Here is a 24337-nt window from a genome sequence, read left to right on the forward strand (position 1 = left end):
ACTTTCTGACCTGGTACTAATGTTGCTGAAGTCTTCGCTCTCTGCCTAGAGTTGTACCAGTTCTTCTGTTCTTCTCTTTGATCAATCTCTATATTTCTTACTGTCTTATAGTCGTCTGATGTTACATTCAGTTTTAAGTTCTGTTTCACAGAATCACAGAATCACACAGTGCAGAAGAGGCCCTTCTGCCCATCGAGTCTGCACCGACATGTGAGAAACACCTGACCTACCTACCTAATCCCATATACCAGCGCTTGGCCCATAGCCTTGACTGTTATGACATGCCAAGTGCTCATCCAGGTACTTTTTAAAGGATGTGAGGCAACCCGCCTCCACCACCCTCCCAGGCAGTGCATTCCAGACCGTCACCACCCTCCCAGGCAGTGCATTCCAGACCGTCACCACCCTCTGGGTAAAAAAGTTTTTCCTCACATCACCGCTAAACCTCCTGCCCCTCACCTTGAACTTGTGCCCCCTTGTGACTGACCCTTCAACTAAGGGGAACAGCTGCTCTCTATCCACCCTGTCCATGCCCCTCATAATCTTGTACACCTCGATCAGGTCGCCCCTCAGTCTTCTCTGCTCCAACGAAAATAACCCAAATCTATCCAACCTCTCTTCATAACTTAAATGTTTCATCCCAGACAACATCCTGGTGAATCTCCTCTGCACCACTAATGGAATTTATGTTTTCAACCTTCGGCCCATAAGCAACTGTGCTGGTGAAAAGCCATTAGTTAAGGGTGTTGCTCTTTAATTCAGCAAGGCTAAATGCCAATCGTTATTCTTAGTCACTAGCATCTTAATGGTTTTCACTGCTCTCTCAGCCTCTTCACTCACCTGTGGGTGAGGGGGAGAACTAGTAATATGACTGATTCCACAGCTTTTTGAAAATTTCTTGAAGTATTTGTTCATGAACTATGGGCCATTGTCCAGAAACCCATGCATTGAAAAGATATTCTTCAGTGCTCTTATAACAGTCTCAACCATGTGGAGCCTGGTAGCTTCTAACCACCGTCAATAATAATTCACTGTGATAAGGTACGCTTTTCCTCTAAAGTTCAAGAGATCCAGTCCCAATCTTTTCTAAGGCCTGTCTGGAAAACGGGACAGTAATAAAGGTTCTGTTGGTGTTTAGGCATTTGTTGCACAAGCATGGCATGACTTTCTGTCATACTGACTTCTTGAAATGCTTTTGAAATTACTGGCCGCCACACAGATTGATGTGCATGAGCTCTACACTGCGATATACCCAAGTGTCCACCATGGATTCTATGAAGAATCTTCTCCCTCATTCATAGGCTTGGGTATTACTAGTCTATGGTTAAATACTAGAAGATCATCACTAGTTTCTCCTGTTCGTGGTACTTAAGTAAGAGCTGATAGTTTGGACTATATTGTGACAAACGTTCTTGGCAAAATTTCCTAACCTGGATGCATGCCGCATCTTCCTTTTGTGCTTTCCTATTTTGTGTAGTTTTTTGCTCAGAGGCGGGTGGAGAATTGGTTATGATTGATGAAAATGCTTCCACCTCAGAATTAAGCGCTAAGTACCGCTTGATCAACCGTAGCTCTATATAATGTGTCTGCTATGATCTGCGTTTTGGCACATCGGCACATGCACAGCTGTATAATAATGTATCAGCCTGAGTCTGAAATGTTACATGCGTAGAGGCATTTTGACATTCTCAATGGAATTCAGAAGGGTGAACAACGGTTTATGGTCTGTCTCAATTTGAAATTGCAACCTCAGTCTCTTGCATTTGACTGCTGATGTCACTGTTACTGTTACTGTCACTGTTACATCATGATACACATCATTATCTCATTACCATAACTATTAACTCATTATTCCTGTACTCTAATCCTCTTGCAATAAATTTGTTTTTGCAATGTTGTCAAGTCCTGAGTGGGACTTGAACTCACAACCTTCTGACCCTGTGGCAAGAGTGCTACCAACTGAGCCATTTGTCTTCCTAATTGCTTGCTGCACCTGCGTTCCTTGTATGAGCACACCCAAGTCTCTTTAAACATCACCACTAACAATTTTTACATCTTTTGAGTGGCCCTTACACATCAATAACCTGCTCACCAGTGCTCAGCTTGGATTCTGCCAGGGCCATTTAGCTCCTGACCTCATTACAACTTTGGTCCAAACATGGACAAAAGAGCTGAATTCCAGCCATGAGGTGAGAGTGACTGCCCTTAACATCACGGCAGCATCTGACTGTAGCATTAAGGAGCCAAGGAAAATTGAAATCAATGGGAATGAGGGGGAATACTTGAAATCATGTCTAGATCAAAGAACGATGGTTGTAGTTGTTGGAAGCCAATCACAGCAGTCCCTGAAATCACTGCAAGAGTTCCTTAGGGCACTGAACTCAGCCCAACCATCTTCATCTGCTTCATCAATGACTGTCCCTCCATCATAAGGTCAGAAGTGAGGATGTTTACCAATGATTGAACAAAGTTTAGCACCATTCGCGACTCCTCAGATACTGAAGCAGTTCGTGTCCATATGCAGCGAGATCTGGACAGCATTCAGGCTTGGGCTGATACATGGCAAGTAATATTCATGCTACACAAGTGCTAGGCAATGACCATTGCCAACAGGAGAGAATCTAACCATCTCCCTTTGACATTCAATGGCATTACCCGTATCATTAACATCCTTATGCTTACCATTGACCAGAAACTGACCAGTCATATAAGTACTGTGGCTACAAGAGCAGGTCAGAGGCTAGGAATTCTGCAGCAAGTAACTCACCTGACTCCCCAAAGCCTCAGCAAGAGAAGTGCCATAAACAAGGAGCACAGTGTTAGTCATATGCGTGGAGATCAGATGCAAGACTCTTATTCAACAAGATACATTTTGGATGTGGTTTGCCACCACTTTTTGCTCTGTCACAGGGTATTTAGTGACCAGTTATATAGCTTTGAAACTGTTCCTTCAAAGGACAATGGAAGATTCATCTCTTCAAATTCAAAACCTCATTTCTTTCATTTGCATTTTCTAACCTGGTCTCCATTCAGGTCTAACTGGAAAATCCCTGGATGACTTGTCCTGGTGGCTGAGACTCAGGGTGGGGAAGTGAAGGTGAAGACAGTGACTGTGGTTGGGGTCTTTTTTCATTTGTTCCTGGGATGTGGGCGTCACTGGCTGGGCCAACATTTATTGCCCATCTCTAATTGCTCTCATTCAGAGGGCATTTTTAAGAAGTAACCACGTAGCTGTGGGTCTGGAGTCACATGTAGGCCAGACCAGGTAAGGAGACGGTGACTGTGATCGGGATTGTGGTGGGGACGGTGACTGTGGTCGGGATTGTGGTGGGGATGGTGACTGTGGTCGGGATTGTGGTGAAGACGGTGACTGTGGTCGGGGTTGGGTGGAGACGGTGACTGTGGTCGGGGTTGGGTGGAGACGGTGACTGTGGTCGGGGTTGGGTGGAGACGGTGACTGTGGTCGGGGTTGGGTGGAGACGGTGACTGTGGTCGGGATTGGGTGAAGACGGTGACTGTGGTCGGGGTTGGGTGGAGACGGTGACTGTGGTCGGGGTTGTGCTGGAGACGGTGACTGTGGTCGGGGTTGTGGTGGGGACGGTGACTGTGGTCGGGGTTGTGGTGGGGACGGTGACTGTGGTCGGGGTTGTGGTGGGGACGGTGACTGTGGTCGGGGTTGTGGTGGGGACGGTGACTGTGGTCGGGGTTGTGGTGGGGACGGTGACTGTGGTCGGGGTTGTGGTGGGGACGGTGACTGTGGTCGGGATTGTGGTGGGGACGGTGACTGTGGTCGGGATTGTGGTGAAGACGGTGACTGTGGTCGGGGTTGGGTGGAGACGGTGACTGTGGTCGGGGTTGTGGTGGGGACGGTGACTGTGGTCGGGGTTGGGTGGAGACGGTGACTGTGGTCGGGGTTGGGTGGAGACGGTGACTGTGGTCGGGGTTGGGTGGAGACGGTGACTGTGGTCGGGATTGGGTGGGGACGGTGACTGTGGTCGGGATTGTGGTGGGGACGGTGACTGTGGTCGGGGTTGGGTGGAGACGGTGACTGTGGTCGGGGTTGGGTGGAGACGGTGACTGTGGTCGGGGTTGTGGTGGGGACGGTGACTGTGGTCGGGGTTGTGGTGGGGACGGTGACTGTGGTCGGGGTTGGGTGGGGACGGTGACTGTGGTCGGGGTTGGGTGGGGACGGTGACTGTGGTCGGGATTGTGGTGGGGACGGTGACTGTGGTCGGGGTTGGGTGGGGACGGTGACTGTGGTCGGGGTTGGGTGGGGACGGTGACTGTGGTCGGGATTGTGGTGGGGACGGTGACTGTGGTCGGGGTTGGGTGAAGGCGGTGACTGTGGTCGGGGTTGGGTGGGGACGGTGACTGTGGTCGGGGTTGTGGTGGGGACGGTGACTGTGGTCGGGGTTGTGGTGGGGACGGTGACTGTGGTCGGGGTTGTGGTGGAGACGGTGACTGTGGTCGGGGTTGGGTGAAGGCGGTGACTGTGGTCGGGGTTGGGTGGGGACGGTGACTGTGGTCGGGGTTGGGTGGGGACGGTGACTGTGGTCGGGATTGTGGTGGGGACGGTGACTGTGGTCGGGGTTGTGGTGGAGACGGTGACTGTGGTCGGGGTTGTGGTGGGGACGGTGACTGTGGTCGGGGTTGGGTGAAGGCGGTGACTGTGGTCGGGGTTGGGTGGGGACGGTGACTGTGGTCGGGATTGTGGTGGGGACGGTGACTGTGGTCGGGATTGTGGTGGGGACGGTGACTGTGGTCGGGGTTGGGTGAAGGCGGTGACTGTGGTCGGGGTTGTGGTGGGGACGGTGACTGTGGTCAGGGTTGGGTGGAGACGGTGAGTGTGGGGAAGTTGTGTGGAGGTAGTAATGGGGGTGGCAGGGTCGTGTGGGGGCTGTTGTGGAGGTGGTAACTAGGTATTCTGACAATCTGAAATGTTCTTGAGTAATTTTATGTGTCCACTTCTCTTTCCAGGTTGGCTGTAAGGCTTTGGTCTGTACCACAAAGTTTAAGACCCAAGTATACTATGACATCATTAAGCAGTGTTGTCCAGAGCTGGACAAAGCCACTCCAGGGGATCTGAGGAGCAAAAGGTACACACTGCTCATCAGACACAGAAGCTCCAATTTAACTCGGAGCAAGAACCAGATAGGAGCCAGCTGTTCTCTGCCCCACAATGACAGGTTCAACGACAAACTGACCTGCCTGAGCCTCTTCTGACCCCAATTCCTCCTCCCCTTGTCTTCAACTGATGGAAAACTCATAGTGCCTCCTCCGCTCGAACAAACAGCTCGAGTTACGGGCGAGGCCAGATGATGTCATCAGGACCCAATCTGTATAATTAAAGAAGGATCATGTGGCTTCCAGACAGCGGGACCAAAGTTGGCATTGGCAGTTGAGTCAATAGAGTCATTTATGGTATAAGAGACGGCCATTCTACCCGTCGAGTGCATGCAGGCTCTTTGCAGAGCAATCCAGTCAGTCCCACTCCCACAGTCGTTCCTTGTCGTCTTCCGTGTCCATCCAATTTCCTTTTAAAATCATTGATTGTTTTGATTTCCACCACGCTCGTGGACAGTGATTTCCATGTCATTACCACTTGCTGTGTAAAAAGATCCTCCTCACAATCCTCCTGCATCTCTTGCCCAGAGTCTAAATCTGTGATCCCTAGTCCTTGTGCTGTTAGCTAATGGGGAGAGTTTTTTTTTGTCTACCTTATCCAAGCCTGTCATGATCTTGTATACCTCCATCAAGTCTCCCCTCAATCTTTTTTGCTCCAGGAAGAACAAGCCCAGTTTCTCCAACCCTAATCCTGCAGCTAAATTTCCTCATCCTTGGAATCATTCTGGTAAATCTCCTCTGCATCCTCTCAAGGACCTTCACCCTAAAGTGTGGTCACCAGAACTAGATACAGTAATCTAATTGGAGCTTTATGAAGGTTCAGCATAACTCCCCTGCTTTTGTACTCAACGCCTCTATTTATGAAGCCCAAGATTCCATATGCTTTGGTAACCACTCTCGCAATATGTCCTGCCACCTTCAAAGACCTATGCACGAGCACCAGGTTCCCCTTTTCCTGCACACTTTTTAGAATTATGCCATTAAGTCTATATTGAGCCTCCATATCCCTTCTGCCAAAATGCGTCACATCTCTGCATTAATTCCTACTGCCACTTGTCTGCCCACTTTACTAGTTTGTGTCGTGCTGCAGTAATTTGGAGCATTCTCACTGTTTGCCATTCCTCCAAGTTTAATATCATTGGCAAATTTTGAAACCCTATTCATGTCAATTCCAAGTCATTTATATATAGCAAAAAAAGCAGTGGTCCTAGTACCGGCCATTGGGGAACACCATTGTCTACCATCCTCCTGTCCATAAAACAAATATCTACCATAAAAACAGAAAATAGGAGCAGGAATAGGTCATTCAGTCCTTCGAGCCTGCTCTGCCATTCAATATGACCATGGCTGATCCTCTATCTCAACGTTGTACTCCCACTCTCTCCCCATACCCCTTGATGCCTTTAGAGTCCAGAAATCTATCCATTTCCTTCTTAAATATATTCAGTGACTTGGCCTCCACAGCCTCTGTGGTAGAGAATTCCACAAATTCACCACCCTCTAAGAGAAGAAGTTTCTCCTCATCTCAGTCCTAAATGGTCTACGCCATATCCTGAGACTGTGACTCCTTGTTCTAGGTTCCCCAGCCAGAGGAAACATCATCCCTGCATCCAGTCTGTTCATCCCTATCAGAATTTTATATGTTTCAATGAGATCTCCTCTCATTCTTTTAAACTCCATGTCTCACTGCTTTCTGTCCTTAAACCAATTTTTTTTTTCCCAATTACACATTGGCCATCTTATTCCATAAGACTCAATTCAGTTAACCAGCCTTTTATGTGGTACCTTGTCAATTGCTTTCTTAAAATCCATATAGACAACATTCCCTTCATCAACCTTCTCTGTTACTTCATTAAAATATTCAGTTAGATTAGTCAAGTGCAATCTGCGTTTTACAAATCCATGCTGGCTGTCCTTAATTAACTTGGACCTGTATAAGCGCCTGTTGATTTTTTTTTCCTGATTAGGGATTCCCATCATTACCCATCACTGACGTTAAACTAACTTGCCTGTAGTTGCTAGAACTGTCATTGCACCCGCTCTTGAATAAGGGTGTCATATTTGTGACTCTCCAATGCCCTGTCACCTCCCCCATATCTAGGGTAGCTTGAAAAATTAAGGCATGCCCTTCCGCTACCTCCACCCTGAAATCCTTTAGCAACCTGGACCAGATGACGTATCCACTCTGAGCATAGCCAGCCTTTCCAGTACCTCCTCCCTCTCAATTTTCACACCATCCATTGTCTCCACTATCTCCATTTCTACTGATACTTTGTCAGATTCGTCTTTCTTAATAAACGCAGGTATAAATAACTCATTAAGTATTCTAGCCTTGTCCTGCACCTCTTAGCCAAATCACCATTTTTGTCCATAATAAGACCCACTCCTCTTACTACCGACTTTCTATTTACCTGTTGGCAGACAATTTTTGGGTTCCGTTTTATGTAGATTCTCATTCTATTCTCATATTCTCTTTTTGCCATTCTTATTTTCTTCTTCACCTCCCCTTTCAACCATTGTATTTGACCTGGTTTTCACTTGAAGAAGTCACCTGACATGCATCATACATCCTCCTTTTTTGTTTCATCATAGTCTCTTCCTCGTCATCCATGGAGTGCTGCTTATGGCTGCCCTACCTTTTGCCCTTGATGGAATGTACTTGGCCTCTACCTGAAGCATCTCTTTCTTAAAGACTACCCATTGTTCCTTTGCAGTATTTCCTGTCAGTCTGTGGTTCCATTTTACCCTGGCTAGATTCCTTCTCATCACATTGAAATTAGTCCTCTTCCAGTTTAGAAGATCTATATTGGATGTGCTTCTCCATTACTAATCTAAACCTTATAATATGGGGGGGAGGCAGTGGTATTGTCACTGTACTGGTATTCCAGAGACCCAGGGTAATGCTCTGGGGACCCGGGTTCAAATCCCACCATGGTAGATGGTAAAATTTGAATTCGGTAAAAAAAATCTGGATGACCACAAAACCATTGTTGAACAAGGGCAATTAGGGATGGGCAATAAATGCTGACCTAGCCAGCGATGCCCACATCCCATGAACAAATTTAAAAAAAAACCAACTCTTACCCAAATGCTCCCCCATAGACGCTTGGCCCAACTCATTCCCCTTCACCTTCCAGTTTGACTGAGAACTATCACCACTCTTTAACTCTTGCACATCTCTGTGATTTCCCTGACAATTTGTTCTTCTATATCTCTCATTATTTGGAATACCCTATAGAATATCCAAAGTAGCTTCACAACTCTAAATGAACTCTGTTCATGTCACCTCAAGGAAATCCTCTCATTCTGATACTACAGTTGCCGATTAATCTTAACTGCTTGCCAGGTCAATTTCTATCTGGTGAACAGGGTTCAAATTGTCCTAGATATCCAATGCCAATTGTCGTCTTGCATGTTCTAACACCCTCATTTATCTTACATTGACAGTACTGGTGCCAGAAGCAGCACTGTAAAGTAAGCAAAGGGTTCAGTTCTGGGCACTACACCTCAGGAAGGATATATTGGCCTTGGAAGGGGTGCAGTGGAGCTTCAGCACCCAGAAAGATACCAGGGAGTTTAATTGCAAGGACTGTTGCATAGATTATACTTGTATTCCCTTGAATATAGAAGATAGAGGCTCATCTAACCAAATTATTTAAAATGATAAAGGGATATAACAGAGAAACTGGAACAAGGGACCATAACTTTAAAATTAGAGCTAGGTCATTCAAGGGTGATGTCAGGAAACACTTCTTCACACAAGGGGTAGTCGAAATTAGGAACTATCTCCCCCAAATGCAATGGATGCTGGGTTCAATCAATCTTTTTCAAACTGAGGTGGGTAGATTTTTGTTGAATGAGGTGTAAAGGGATGTGCTGTAAAGGCAGCTAAATTGAGATGAGATACAGCTCAACCATAATCTAATACAGTGGTGTAACCAGCATGAAGGCTCAGTGGCTAATGCGCAGCGTAGCTGGAAGCATCAGGATACCCCTCAGAAGGGGATCTCGCCAGGTGTGCTGACTGTAGGATATTGGTAGCAGAGCATACTAGACTGCTAACCCAGAGGCCTGGGCTGTGACTTCAGATCCCTTCATGGCAGCTGGTGTAATTCAAATTCAATAAATTAACAAATCTGTAATAAAATACTAGTCTCAGTAATGATGATCATGAAACTACCAGACTGTCATAAAAGCCCATCTGACTGACTAATGTCCTTTAGGGAAGGAAATCTGCCACCCTTACCCTGCCTGGCCTACATATGACTCCAGATGCTCAGCAATGTGGTTTACTCTTAACTGCCCTCTGAAATGGTTTAGTAAGCCACTCAGTTGTATCAAACCACATGAAGGCAGCATTTGAACAATTGTAGTTGTTGGAGGCCAATCATTTTAGCCCCAAGACATCACTGCAGGAGTTCCTTGGCCATCCATCCTCAGCTACTTTGTCAATGACCTTCCCTCCATTATAAGGTCAGAAAGGGGATGTTTTTTGATGATGGCACAGTATTCAGTATCATTCACAACTCCTCAGGTACTGAAACAGTCTGTGTCTATATGCATCAAGACCTGGACAGCATTCAGGCTTGGGCTGACAAGTGGCAAGTAACATTTGCACCACACAAGTGTCAGGCAATGACCATCCCCAGCAAGACAGAATCTAACCATAGCGCCTTGACATTCAGTGGTATTACCATCTACAATCCCCACCATCAAATTCTTTGGAATTCCCATTGACCAAAAACTTAACTGGACCAGCGATACAAATACTATGGCTATAAGAACAGGTCAGCGGCTGAGATATCTGAATAACTCATATACTGACTCCCAAAGCCTGTCCACCATCCTCAAGGCCCAAGCCAGGAGTGTGTGGAATACTCTCTATTTTTCTGGATAAGTTTTGCTCCAACAACACTCAAGAAGCTTGACACCATCTGAGTCAAAGCAGTCCCCTTGATCAGCACCCCATCCATCACCGTAGACATTCACTCCCTCCACCACTGACGGCAGTGTGTACCATCTACAAGAAGCACTGCAATGACTTGCCATGCCTCATTCGACAGCATCTTTCAAACAATCTAGAAGAACAAGGGCAGTTCGTCCAGCATGAGGACACCATAAAGTGCTCCTTCAAGCCACACACCACCCTGTCTTGGAACTACATTGCCGTTCCTTCACTTGTCACTGGGTCAAAAACCTGGAACTTCTTCCCCACAGCACATGGATTGCAACAGTTCAAGAGAGTGGCTTAGCACTATCTTCTTGAGGCCAATTAGAGATGGGCAACAAATTGCCTTGCCAGCAACATTCATATCCCATGAATGAATAATTAAGAAAAATCTATTCATTACAGCAAAAAAAGACATTGCTCCACCTGATACATCTGTGGGCAGACTGTATGTAGAATTGGCCATATGTGGCATTACCCTGACAGCAGGAGAAAATCACACCCGCTCTGATCCCACCCACTCTGGCCATCAGTGCAACCATTATTAGTCCTGCCTTTGTGAGGTTTCCACACATGCAACAATTAACTGTATCAAGATGGTGTCTTTAAGACTCATAGACGTTCACAGCACAGAAGGAGGCCATTCGGCCCATCATGTCTGCACCAGTCAACAAAGATCTGACTACACTAATCCCATTTTCCAGCGCTTGGCCCATAGCCCTGGAGGCTATGGCAACGCAAGTGAATATTTAAATACTTCTTAATTGTTACGAGAGTTTCTGACTCAACCACCCTTTCAGGCAGTGAGTTCCAGACTCCCACCACCCTCTGGGTGAAAATTTTTTTCCTCAACTCCCCTCTTAGCCTTCTACCTCTTACCTTAAATCTATGCCCCCTGGTTATTGACCCCTCTACTAATGGAAAAAGTGCCTTCCTATCCACCCTATCTATGCCCCTCATAATCTTATACACCTCTATCAGTCCCCTCTCAACCTTCGCTGCTCCAAGGAAAACAACCACAGCCTATCCAAACTTTCCTCATAGCTCAGACCCTTCAGCCCAGGCAGCATCCTGGTAAATCTCCTCTGCACCCTCTCCAGTGCAATCACACCCTTCCTATAATGTGGTGACTAGAACTGCACGCATTACTCCAGTTGTGGTTTAACCAGGGTTTTATGCAGTTCCAGCATAACCTCCCTGGTCTTGTATTCTATGCCTCAGCTAATAAAGACAAGTATCCCATATGCCTTCTTAACCACCTTATCTACCTGCCCTGCTACCTTCAGGGATCTGTGGATATGTACACCAAGGTCCCTCTGATCTTCAGCACTTTCCAGGGTCCTAACATTAATAGTATAATCCCTTGCCTTGTTAGCCCCCACCAAGTGCATTACCTCACACTTTTCTGGGTTGAATTCCATTTGCCACTGCTCTGCCCACTTGACAAGTCCATTGATATCCTCCTGCAGTTTATGGCTATCCTCCTCACGATTTACCAACCTACTAATTTTCGTGTCATCCATGAACTTCTTGAACCCTATGTTGAAGTCCAAATCATTTATGTACACCACAAACAGCAAGGACTCCAGCACTGAGCCCTGCAGAACCCCACTGGAAACAGACTTCCAGTCACAGAAACATCCCTCTACCATCACCCTCTGATTCCTGCCTCTCAGCCAATTTTGGCTTCAAGGTGCCACTTTGCCTTGGATCCCATGGGCTGTTACTTTCTTGACCAGTCTGCCATGAGGGACCTTATCAAAAGCCTTGATAAAGTCCATGTAGACCACATCAAAAGCATTACCCCCATCAACACTTCTGCTTACCTCCTCAAAACATTCAATCAAATTTGTCAACACAACCTTCCCTTAAAAATCCATGCTGACTATCCCTGATTAATTTGTGTCTCTCCAAGTGCAGATACATTCTGTCCCTCAGAATTCTTTCTGGTAACTTCCCCATCACCGAGGTTAGACTGACTGGCCTGTAATTTCCTGGTCTATCCCTTCCTCCCTTTTTTAATAATGGGACAACATTAGCAGTCCTCCAGTCCTCTGGCACCTCACCTCTGGCCAGAGAGGATTTGAAAATTACTGCCAGGGCTCCTGATATCTCTTCCCTTGCCTCCCCTAACAGCCTGGGATACATCTCATCTGAGCCTGTGGATTTATGTACTTTTAATGCCGCTAAACTCGCATCTCTCTCTATGTTAGTTTCCTGTAATATTTCACAGTCCTCCACCCTGGTGTCTATATACCTGCGTCGTCCTTTTCCATTGTGAAGACCGATGCAAAGTATTCATTGAGGGCTGTACCCATGTCTTCCAGGTCCACACACACATTACTTCCATGGTCCCTAATTGGCCCTCCTCTTTCCCTAGCTATTCTCTTGCTCTTTATATATTTAAGAAACCCCTTTGGGCTTTCCTTTTATTCTACCCACCAATGCTTTCTCATGCACTCTCTTAGCTTTCCTAATTTCCTTTTTAGGTTTCCTGGTGCCCTTTTTATACTCCTCTAGGGACTCTGCCGTATTGGGCCCTTGGTATCTGCCATAAGCTTCTCTTTTTTCCTTAATCCTAACATTTATGTCCCTCGACATCCGGACATGGTCCCCGCCTTTGTTTTTACGGGAACATATTTGCCTTGTACACTTGCTATTCCCTCCTTGAATGCCTCCCACTGCTCTGCGGTGTCGGCGTGACATTAGCCGTCTCAATTTCTCTGCTCCTCTCACCCATTCTAATCTGTCTCTCTCTGAACTCACTGCACTCCGTTCTCTCAGGTCCAACCCCAACATTGTCATCAAACCCGCTGACAAGGGTGGTACTGTTGTTGTCTGGCGCATTGACCTCTACCTCGCGGAGGCTGAGCGTCAACTCGCAGACGTTTCCTCCTACCTCTCCCTGGACCATGACCCCACCACAGAACATCAAGCCATTGTTTCCAGGACTGTCACTGACCTCATCTCCTCTGGAGATCTTCCTCCCACAGCTTCCAACTTGATAGTCGCCCAACCTCGGACAGCCCGCTTCTACCTCCTACCCAAAATCCACAAACAGAACTGTCCTGGCAGACCGATCGTGTCAGCCTGTTCCTGCCCCACGGAACTCATTTCTCATTATCTTGACTCCCTTCTCTCTCCCCTTGTCCAGTCCCTTCCCACCTACATCCGTGATTCCTCTGACACCTTACGTCACATCAACAATTTCCAGTTCCCTGGCCCCAACCGCTTCCTCTTCACCATGGATGTCCAATCCCTCTACACCTCCATCCCCCACCAGGATGGTCTGAGGGCCCTTAGCTTCTTCCTTGAACAGAGGCCCCAACAATCCCCATCCACCACTACTCTCCTCCGTCTGGCTGAACTTGTTCTCACACTGAACAATTTCTCCTTTAACTCCTCTCACTTCCTCCAAATAAAAGGTGTGGCTATGGGTACCCGCATGGGCCCCAGCTATGCCTGTCTCTTTATGGGGTATGTGGAACATTCCTTGTTCCAGTCCTACTCCGGCCCCCTCCCACAACTCTTTCTCCGGTACATCGATGATTACTTCGGTGCTGCTTCATGCTCTCGTCGGGACCTGGAAAAATTTATTAATTTTGCTTCCAATCTCCACCCCTCCATCATCTTCACATGGTCCATCTCTGACACTTCTCTTCCCTTCCTTGACCTCTCTGTCTCAATTTCTGATGATAGACTGTCCACCAATATCCATTACAAGCCTACCGACTCCCACAGCTACCTCGACTACAGCTCCTCACACCCCGCTTCCTGTAAAGACTCCATCCCATTCTCTCAGTTCCTTCGCCTCCGTCGCATCTGTTCTGATGACGCTACCTTCAAAAACAGCTCCTCGGACATGTCCTCCTTCTTCCTTAACCGAGGTTTTCCATCCACGGTCGTTGACAGGGCCCTCAACCGTGTCCGGCCCATATCCCGCGCATCCTCCCTCACGCCTTCTCCTCCTTCCCAGAAACATGATAGGGTCCCCCTTGTCCTCACTTATCACCCCACCAGCCTCCGCATTCAAAGGATCATCCTCCGCCATTTCCGCCAACTCCAGCATGATGCCACCACCAAACACATCTTCCCTTCACCCCCCTTGACAGCATTCCGTAGGGATCGTTCCCTCCGGGACACCCTGGTCCACTCCTCCATCACCCCCTACTCCTCAACCCCCACTTATGGCACCTCCCCATGCCCACGCAGAAGATGCAACACCTGCCCCTTCACTTCCTCTCTCCTCACCGTCCAAGGGCCCAAACACTCCTTTCAAGTGAAGCAGCATTTCACTTGCATTTCCCCTAACTTAGTCTACTGCATTCGTTGCTCCCAATGCGGTCTCCTCTACATTGGAGAGACCAAACGCAAACTGGGCGACCGTTTTGCGGAACACCTGCGGTCTGTCCGCAAGAAAGACCCAAACCTCCCTGTCGCTTGCCATTTTAACACTCCACCCTGTTCTCTTGCCCACATGTCTGTCCTTGGCTTGCTGCATTGTTCCAGTGAAGCCCAACGCAAACTGGAGGAACAGCACCTCATCTTCCGACTAGGCACTTTACAGCCTTCTGGGCTGAATATTGAATTCAACAACTTTAGATCTTAAACTCCCCCTCCCCCCATCCCCACCCCGTTTCTTTCCCCCCCCCCACCCGCCTTTTTTTTCAATAATTTATATAGATTCTTCTTTCCCCACCTATTTCCATTATTTTTAAATCTAAAACTAAAACCTTTAGTCTTTCCACCCCACCCCCACTAGAGCTGTACTTTGAATATCCTGTCTTGCATTCTTAATTAGCACTTTTCTCAGACAAAGACCACCACCTTCAACACCTCTTTGACCCTTTTGTCTCTGACATCTTTTGATTATCTGCTCACACCACACCCTCAATGTGTCTCTTCCCCCCCCACCCACCTTAAACCAATTTATATTTCTCCCTTGTTGAAACTATGCTTCAGTTCTGCTGAAGGGCCATGAGGGCTCGAAACGTTGACTGATTTCTTCTCCGCCGATGCTGCCAGACTTGCTGAGTTTTTCCAGGTAATTCTGTTTTTATTTTGTTTTGGATTTCCAGCATCCGCAGTAGCTTTTAGCTTTTTGTTTTTACCACTGCTCTGACACAGTTTTATCTTCAAGTAGCTGCTCCCCGTCCACTTGGGCCAAATCGTATCTCATCTTAGTGAAATTAGTCTTTCCGCAGTTTAGAACTTTTAATCCCGGCCCAACCTTATCCTTTTCCATAACTACCCTAAATCTAACTGAGTTGTGGTCACTATCTCCAAGATTCTTCCCTACTGATACACCTTCCACCTGCCTGGCCTCATTGCCGAATATTAGGTGCAGAACTGCCCCCTCCCTTGTTGGGCTTTCTACGTACTGGCTAAAAATGTTTCTGGATGCAACTTAAGAATTTTGCTCCCTGCCTACCTTGCACACTAAAACTATCCCAGTTAATATTTGCGTAGTTAAAATCTCCAACTATTACTGCCACTTCTGTGAAATTTGATTACATATTTGATGCTCTATCTCTCCATGACTGTTTGGGGGCCTATAGTACACACCCAATAGCGTGTTTGCCCCTTTTATGTTTTTTACTTCTACCCATATGGCCTCATTTGATGATCCTTCCAAGATATCATCCCTCATCACTGCTATAATTGATCCCTTTGATCAATGTTGCGACCCTCCCCCCCGTCTATCCCCCTCTCTACCTTGTCTGAAAACCCGATTACCAGGTATGTTGAGCTGCCGATCCTGGCCTTTTAGCCAAGTCTCGGTCATAGCTATGACATCATACTCCCACGTTCCTATCTGTGCCCTCAGCTCATCTGTCTTATTCCTCAGGCTCCTTGCATTAAAGTATATTCCAGTTAGCCTTGCTGAACTCACTCCTTTCTTATGTAGCCTATGTTTCCTTTGCCTTTCAGACTCACTTACTAGCGTTTTAACTTCTAATTCCATCTCAGCTTCTCTCCCCTCTGAACTACTTTTCAGGATCCCATCCCCCTGCTAGTTTAATTTAAATCCACCCAACAGCATTAGCAAACCTCCCTGTGAGGATGTTGGTCCAGACACCATCTGTCCAGCCACGCATTCATCTGCTCTATCCTTCTGTTCCTATATGCACTACTGCGTAGCACCGGGAGTAATCTGGAGATTACTACCTTTGAAGTCCTGCTTTTCAATTTCCTACCTAACTCCCCAAAGTCTGCTTGCAGGAACTCTTTTCTCTTTCTTCCTATGTCATTGGTCCCAACATAGACCAGGACCTCTGGCTGTTCACCCTCCCCCTTCAGAATGACCTACAGCCATTCCATGACATCCTTGACCCTGGAGGCAACACACCATCCTGGAGTCATGTCTACAGCCGCAGAAACGCCGATCTACTCCCCTCACTAACGAATCCCCTCCCACTATTGCCCTTCCACACTATTTCCTCCCCACTGGAGCAGGTAGACCACCCACAGTGCCATGGCCTTGGCTCTGGTTGGCCTCCACAGAGGAACCGTCACTCTCACCGTTTTCCAAGGGCGAAAAATGGTTTGCGAGTGAGATGTACTCGGGGGGGATTCCCTCACTACCTGCCTGGTCACCTTCTGTCTGGTGGTCATCCATTCCCTCTCTGCCTGCACCTCCTTAAGCTGCGGGGTGACGACGTCTTGAAACATGCTGTCCACAAACCTCTCAGCCTCGTGAATGCACCGTAGTGCCCCCAGATGCCGCTCAAGCTCCAAAACCCGGAGCTCAAGTTGCTCCAGTGGGAGGCACCTCCTGCACACTTGGTCATCCAGACCGCCAGGAGGGTCTAGGATTTCCCACATAGCGCAGGATGTGAAAATCACAGGACTGAACTCCCCAGACATATCTTAACTAAATAGAATATGGACCCTTGCTTTTATTTTACCCTTACTCCTACTTGTGTATAGACTAGACTAGATCCTCTAGGTGCTGCTGACTGCCTGTCCCCGGGGTCCTCCACTCGCACACTCCTCTAGGTGCTGCTGACTGCCTGTCCCCGGGGTCCTCCTCTCGCACACTCCTCTAGGTGCTGCTGACTGGCTTAGTTGTAGGAGACAGAGGGTGATGACAGAAGGATGCTTCAGTCACTGGAAGCCAGTGTCCAGTGGCGTACCACAGGGATCTGTGCAGGGTTCCCTGTTATTCGTCATTTATATAAACAACATAGATGACTATGTGGAGGGTAGGATTAGTAAGTTTGCGGATGACACAAAGATTGGTCGGATGGTTAACAGTGAGGTTGAGTGTCTTGGGCTACAGGAAGATATAGACGGGATGATCAAATGGGCATATAAGTGGCAGATGGAATTTAACCCTGAAAAGTGAGGTGATACACTTTGGAAGGAGTAATTTGACAAGGAAGTATTCAATGAACAGCATGACACTAGGAAGTTCTGAGGAACAAAGGGACCTTGGTGTGTGTGTCTATAGATCTCTGAAGGGCATGTTAGTGGGGTGGTGAAAAAGTCATATGGGACACTTGCCTTTATCAATCGAGGCATAGATTATAAAAGTAAGGAGGTCATGTTGGAGTTGTATAGAACCTTGGTGAGGCCACAGTTGGAGTACTGTGTCTAGTTCTGGTCGCCACATTATATGAAGGATATGATTGCACTGGAGGGGGTGCAGAGGAGATTCACCAGGATGTTGCCTGGGATGGAACATTTAAGTTATGAAGAGAGGTTGGATAGACTTGGGTTGTTTTCGTTGGAGCAGAGAAGACTGAGGGGCGACCTGATCGAGGTGTACAAGATTATGAGGGGCATGGACAGGGTGGATAGGGAGCAGCTATTCCCTTTAATTGAAGGGTCAGTCACAAGGGGACACAAGTTCAAGGTGAGGGGCATTTAAAAAGTACCTGGATGAGCACTTGGCACATCATAACATTCAAGGCTATGTGCCACGTGCTGGTAAATGAGATTAGGTAGGTAGGTCAGGTGTTTCTCACGTGTCGGTGCAGACTCGATGGGCCGAAGGGCCAGTTCTGCACTGTGTGATTCCGTGATTCTGTGACTGCCTGCCCAGGAGTCCTCCTCTCGCACTCTCCTCTAGGTGCTGCTGACTGCCTGTCCCAGGGTCTTCCTTGAATGTTGAATGTATGCTGGTTTACATTTCAGGCACCCAGTGTGAGAATCAAACATTCTCAGTGCAGGTACAGCATGGGGTAAGATACAGAGTAAAACTCCCTTTAGTCTGTTCCCATCAAACACTCCAAGGGCAGGTACAGCATGGGTTAGATAGAGTAAAGCCCAGTATATTCTGCTTCATTAATGTGTCTTGGCTCAACCTCAGAATAATGCTGTTTATATCTATTTACCATTCCGGCTAAGGTAGTGTGGAATTAAAGGTGAATCAGTGCTCTTAGCCCATGTTCACTGTGATTGGATTGACTATATGGATTCACTTGGTAGGTTACGGTCAGCAGAGACTTTCATCATGGGAATGCAAAAGAGGTTTGAAAGGGCAGTGTCCATCTCCTGAATCTCTCAGCGTGTACTACAGCTACTGCTGTGCAAACTTGTAGTCAGTGTTGGAGAACTCCTCAGAGGCTGTGTGATGTGAACGCTGCTGATTGTTTTTGGGTTGTGTTTGTTCAGTCTCCCAGATCTAAAGACGATCATCGTGATTGGTGGTAAGCCTCCAGGAACATACAGCTTTCAAGAGATCTTTGAAGGAGCTTCAAGCAGCCACCGCGAGCAACTACTGGGCTTGCAAAAGAAAATCTCATTTGATGACCCAATAAACATCCAGTTTACCTCGGTAAACCAGTTTTACTTTCATCCCTTCAATTAGACAAGACGATTTTTGAAAAGTTACGATAATGTTCTAATACTGTTTGCAGTCAGAATAATGCGACAATAAGAATTGGGAAAAAATGCACTCTAAGTGGTAACGTTCTGAATGGAGTAAAGGAACAAAGGGAACTTGGTGACTCAGGTTTTCAATGGTGGCAATGCAAATTGATAAGGCCACAAAAAGGCAATTCCAATTCTTGGTTTTGTACCTGAAAGCATAGAATACAAAAGCAAGGAGATAATTTCGACTTGTATTAAACCTTAGTGAGGCTGCAATTTTTAATTCATTTCCATGATGTGGACCTTGCTGACAAGGCCAGCAGATTTTGTCTATCTTTACTTTGCCTGAGAAGATGGTGGTATGCTGCTACCTTATACTAGTGGGATTTTTTCTTTCTAGTAATTTTGAGTGGATTGCTAGGCTGCTTCAGAGGGCAGTTAAGGGCATGTAGGCCAGATTGGGTAAGGATAGAAGATTTCTCTCTGTATATGGAAATAGTTGGGTTTTTACAACAATGACAGTGTCCTGGATACCTTTACTGACTTTCAAAAAGAAACTAAGTTGAAATTCTCAAACTACAATGGTGTGATTTAAACTCTTGTTTTTGGACTTCCAGGCCTCTAAATTACTGACCCAGTAACATAAGCACTGCACCACCATGTTCCTGTACTGTCATACTCACCAAGTGTCCTTCGACATCATCTTCCAAACCTGTGACCTCTACCACCTAGAGGACAAAGGCAGCAGATGTATGGGAACATCAGCACCTGCAATTTCCCCTCGAAGCCAAACTCCACCCTGACTTTGAACTATATCGCCGTTCCTTCACTGTCATTGGGTCAAAATCCTGCAACTCCCTCCCTGAGAGCACTGTGGGTGTACCTATACCAGTGGTTCGAGAAGGTGGTTCACCACCACCTTTTCAAGGGCAATTAAGAATGGGTAATAAACGCTGACCTTGCCAGCGATGTTCATATCCCAAGAACAAATTAAAAGAAAGCCCTGCCTTGCATTGAATTTTGGGCACAGAATTGAAGGAAAGATAAAATCACTGGAAAAGAGTCAGAGTAGATTCACAGGTTAGTTAACCAGAGATGATGGATTCCAGTTGTGGAGAAAGACTGGGGATGTTGGGCTTTCTTTACTTGAGCTGAGAAGGCTGAAGGCTGACCTGAGGGAGAATCCTTCAAGGTTCTGAAGTAGTAAAGTAGATAGTGAGATTACCAACCACGATTGAATCTCACTGATCTTTGACACCCTGAGAAGGTGGCACAATTTGAAGGTAACCACAAAGAATTAAAAGTGACTTTAAAAACAATTCAGAATGTTGCTTGAAATGAAAATTCTCTGTTGAAACCTGTGATTGAGGGAGTTTGGCAATGAACTTTGAAATCTAAAGAATAGGGGGTTTGTTAAACACTCAGGAATCAAGGGCTCCAGCTGGTTAGTTTAGACTCTTGCTTTCAACTCAGCCAATGGCAAGAAAATTACCCAAGGAAAGAATGTTAGCTCAGCTTAACCTGCCTCTGGCACACATTTGATCTGAGATGATGTCTCTATTGACTTCGTACAATTGATTAATGGATGTTCAGGATAGGTCTGACTGTACATTGTTCCAATTATGAAGTTTATAACATTATGTTTTGGGAATGTGTATTTAAATTTAGGGTAAAAATGAAGGGGATCATGTGATCCGTGCTGATGTTGGCCTGCCAACAGGTCTGTCTGATGGGGCTGCTAAAGATTAAAGGAAAGCCTAGATTGTTTTACTGGGAAAAGGTGCATGGTATTCATATTTGCAGATGTTATGATCTCCGGAGAGACCGGTAACTTTTAAAGTGAAGTTCGAATCTCCAGTTAACATCTGAAAGAATAACACATCAAGACTTCACATTTTACAACTTTTATTGTATCAGATGACTAAGAACACTACTGACTAAACACTACTCACTTTTATAGGTGACTTGTACTTTAAACTATAGAGCGGAATTGTTTTGGAATTGCACAAAGTGTGGTAACGGGCAAGAAAAAGGTTGTTTTACTCGCCGGCTGCAATGGCAGGTTTTCATGTCGTATTGTCCCATTCCTGCCTCATTAATTATGCAGCCACTGAAAACTCGCTGTCTCGCTGGTGGGCGGCCTCCGATTTGCCTGCCACACTATTACCACTTCCTTTCCCAGGGTGCCATATTTAAATCGCAGCTGCATGCACGCCTCTCAATGCTTGCAGCGCAGGACTGTTCCGGTAAAGACATGGCCCCAAAAGCCAAGAAGAGTGCAGCCCCCCGATTCAGTGACACATCCCTGGGACCTTCTGGATGCCGGGGAGGCCCTCCATGATGTCCCCTACCTTTGCTCTGGCCACAGGAGGCCCATCAGTCTCATCACTCTGGCTTGGGAGGCGGTGACAGTGGTGGTCGGTGCCAGCGCTGCACAGAAGAGGTTGGCTATCCAGTGCAGAAAATGGATGAATGATCTCATCCGTGCCTTCAGGGTAAGGCAACCATTTTATCACTATAAACTCTCACAGTCACAAGGCCAACACACATTCACTGGCATCTCACTCACTGCCAGCTCAAGGGACATCACCACTCACTCTCTCACACACACACCCTCACATCTCCATCTGGCCTCATTTTCTCTTGAGGCTGCCCCCTCAGCCCTCACCATTTTGAGGTCACTTGCATAGATCAACATGTGTCCCCACATACACCCTAAGATACCCCCCTTCCCCAGTACAACCCTTGCACTGCAGCCTCTTCCCTTGCCTGAGACCACTTCTCCCCCTTCCCCAAGCAAGCCCTAGCACTGTAGCTGTTCAAAATCCTGATGGCTGGTCTGGTAGAGATCTTCCCGTGAGCCCTCCTAAAAGTGATGTGATGATGCCTGCAAAACCTGGCGCTGATGACTGCGAGCGTTGCCCAAAGCAAGGTAGGCAAACAAACCTTGAGGTCCTGTGCCTAGTGCACCTCGCCAGGTGCATGCCGCTTTATAGTTGTGAAACACGTCGACATACAATCACACAAACGTGCCCCGAAGATCCAGTGTAGGGGGATGATTCCGGCGAGCAGGGTTATAATGAGGTGCTAAAGTATTGAAATTAGGTTCCTAGTGTGCGGTGGCGAGAATCGTGGCCTGCCATTGACAGGTGGAGTGGACAATCACAAACTAGTTTCATGATAGTGTGAAACTGATTTTTGGCCTTCTCGCCATATTGTCATCTGCCTACCCGCCAAGAAGCCCAATGACAATGGGACCAGAATCTTCCGGCCATAGAAATAAACTGTTCCTTTTTACTTATCACACATTGCACTTGCCATGGAACTACTGTTCTTATTGCAAACAGTGCACAGCTGCACCCAGCATCCAATGACTTGCTCCCTTTTTAAGATTGCCAGCCGGGTTTATTCTAATCCCAGAACTATCTCTCATAGGGTGTACTTTGAACTGTCCATTTGACTCTAGGATAGGCTAGATTTGGGGTCTAAAGAATAGCTAATCGGAATTTCTGCCTTGATACAAGACCCAAGTTATTTAAGTTGTCATGGGGAAGGATGCAGAGGAAACCATTGTAAAGAATGGGTTACAGGTTTTCCTAAATTATCACTGGATATCACAGACACAGTTAGCCAGCTGGGCCCGGGAGAGGGATAGAAGCAAGAGACTGAAAATCTCTATGGCTCATTGTGTCAGAATGTGGGTGGATGCCCATACTCAGATTAAAAAGACCAAACTTGTGAGGAATTAAAACAAGGCTGGAAAATTCACCTAGCTTAGCTAGAGGGAGAATCTCCTGTAACACTCTGTGTGAAAGAAAGTTCTAGAGTTAAAAGTTACTAGGCTGAAAAGGGAAAGTAACAGATGTAAGCCCTCGGGACCTAAGACTCACTCTGAGCTGACTTGGGGGGACTGAATGTCTACTTAAAGGACAGTGTAACATATAAGTCTAAAGTTTGTTTTTTCAGTTGTGCTAAAAATACAAGGAGGTATTCTTTTCTGTGATTTAAAGTATTAATTGCCTACTGTCCTTTAAGTAGACATTCAGTACCCCCAAGTCAGCTCAGAGTGATTCTTAGGTCCTGAGGGCTTACATCTGTTATTTTCCTGCAAAGGTAGTATTTAGTCAGTCTAGTTTTTAGTCTTTTGTTACAGTAAATGTCTTAAAACATAAAATCTTAATATGTCATTCTTCCAGCTATTAACTGGAAGTTTTTAAAAAAGTTATTTGTCTCCACGGGGATTATAACATCATGTTTATCAACAAAGCGTCTCAAGATTTAGTGGATAATGATGCCAGGGTCATATAGACCTGAACTTCTACAGTTCAGTTCCCAATCTCAGCTGAGTGAGCTGACCGCAGCAAGCAAGTTGGGATGTTACAATTGGCCTCAGTCTCTTGTGCCCAAGGAAGGAGTCGATCCAGGTTTCTGCTTCTGGTCACTATGGACCTATCCCTGTTAGAAGGTGTGTGTATGGATGGCCATTACACAGACTCATCTGTGACAGTCAAATATCTTGCCGGCTTCAACAGGAAAAATGGTCAGCCGCGCTTGAAAGAGCCACCAGCGGTGAAGCTTTACTCGTGGAATGGTAACCCAGCAGGTGTCAGGACCTTAAGTGATTTAGCATAACTTCCTAGTTAATTATATAAATTAAAGTTATGGTGGGGGGGGGGCACTCATTCGATAATTTATTTTGCACATATAAGGAGACATGCTCTGAAGAAGGGTTGTACAGACTCGAAATGTCAACTCTGTTTCTCTCTCTGCAGATGCTGCCAGACCTGCTGAGTTTTTCCAGCATTTTCTGTTTTAGATTCAGATTTCCAGCATCCATAGTATTTTGTTTTTATCCTAGAGCATTATCTTGGGTCTTCAGTGACAATACCACTAAGCCACCACCTCTCCATGGGGAACTTCAATCTATACACAGACTTGGTAAACCTCATTAGCAATAATGCTGTGGAGGACGAATTCCTGCAATGTATATGAGATGATTTTCTAGAACGGTGTGTTCAGGAACCAACTAGAGAGTGGGCTATTTTAGGTCTAGTATTGTGCAATGAGAAAAGGCTAATTAATTATCACATTGTAAAAGAGCCTTTCGGAAAGAGTGACCATAATATGATAGGATTTTACATTAAGTTTGAAAGTGATGTAGTTCAATCTGAAACTAGGGTCTCAAATGTATAGTGTATGCTGGAAATAAAGAATTGTTCTCTTTATTGCAGCTATAGTTTCAGCTTGTGATTTTGCTTGTCTTTGTCATATTGTCAATGAACACTGCAGCAGACTTTGACTCATTCTTCTAAACGTCAGAGAATAAAGGCCCATTCTATTTAATTGTCCCACATAGGACAATCCCTTCATCCCAGGAGTTAATTTAGTGAACATTTGTTGCACTCCCTGTATGGCAAGTATATCCTTCCTTGGGCAAGGAGACCAAAA

The 24337-nt window shown here is 46.3% G+C and overlaps 1 protein-coding gene across 1 annotated transcript in view; it reads left to right on the forward strand.

Moving 5' to 3' along the window:
• The window catches only part of acsf2 (acyl-CoA synthetase family member 2), a 267757-nt gene that overhangs the window by 78311 nt on the left and 165109 nt on the right, over window positions 1–24337 (forward strand). The window contains exons 5-6 of the mRNA XM_078570862.1: window positions 4978–5096; window positions 18692–18854. Coding sequence (XP_078426988.1) covers window positions 4978–5096; window positions 18692–18854 — 282 coding nt within the window. The remainder of the gene's footprint in view (window positions 1–4977; window positions 5097–18691; window positions 18855–24337) is intronic.

This window comes from Cetorhinus maximus, chromosome 24, assembly GCF_964194155.1.
Source record: "Cetorhinus maximus chromosome 24, sCetMax3.hap1.1, whole genome shotgun sequence".
Classification (NCBI taxonomy): Eukaryota; Metazoa; Chordata; class Chondrichthyes; order Lamniformes; family Cetorhinidae; genus Cetorhinus; species Cetorhinus maximus.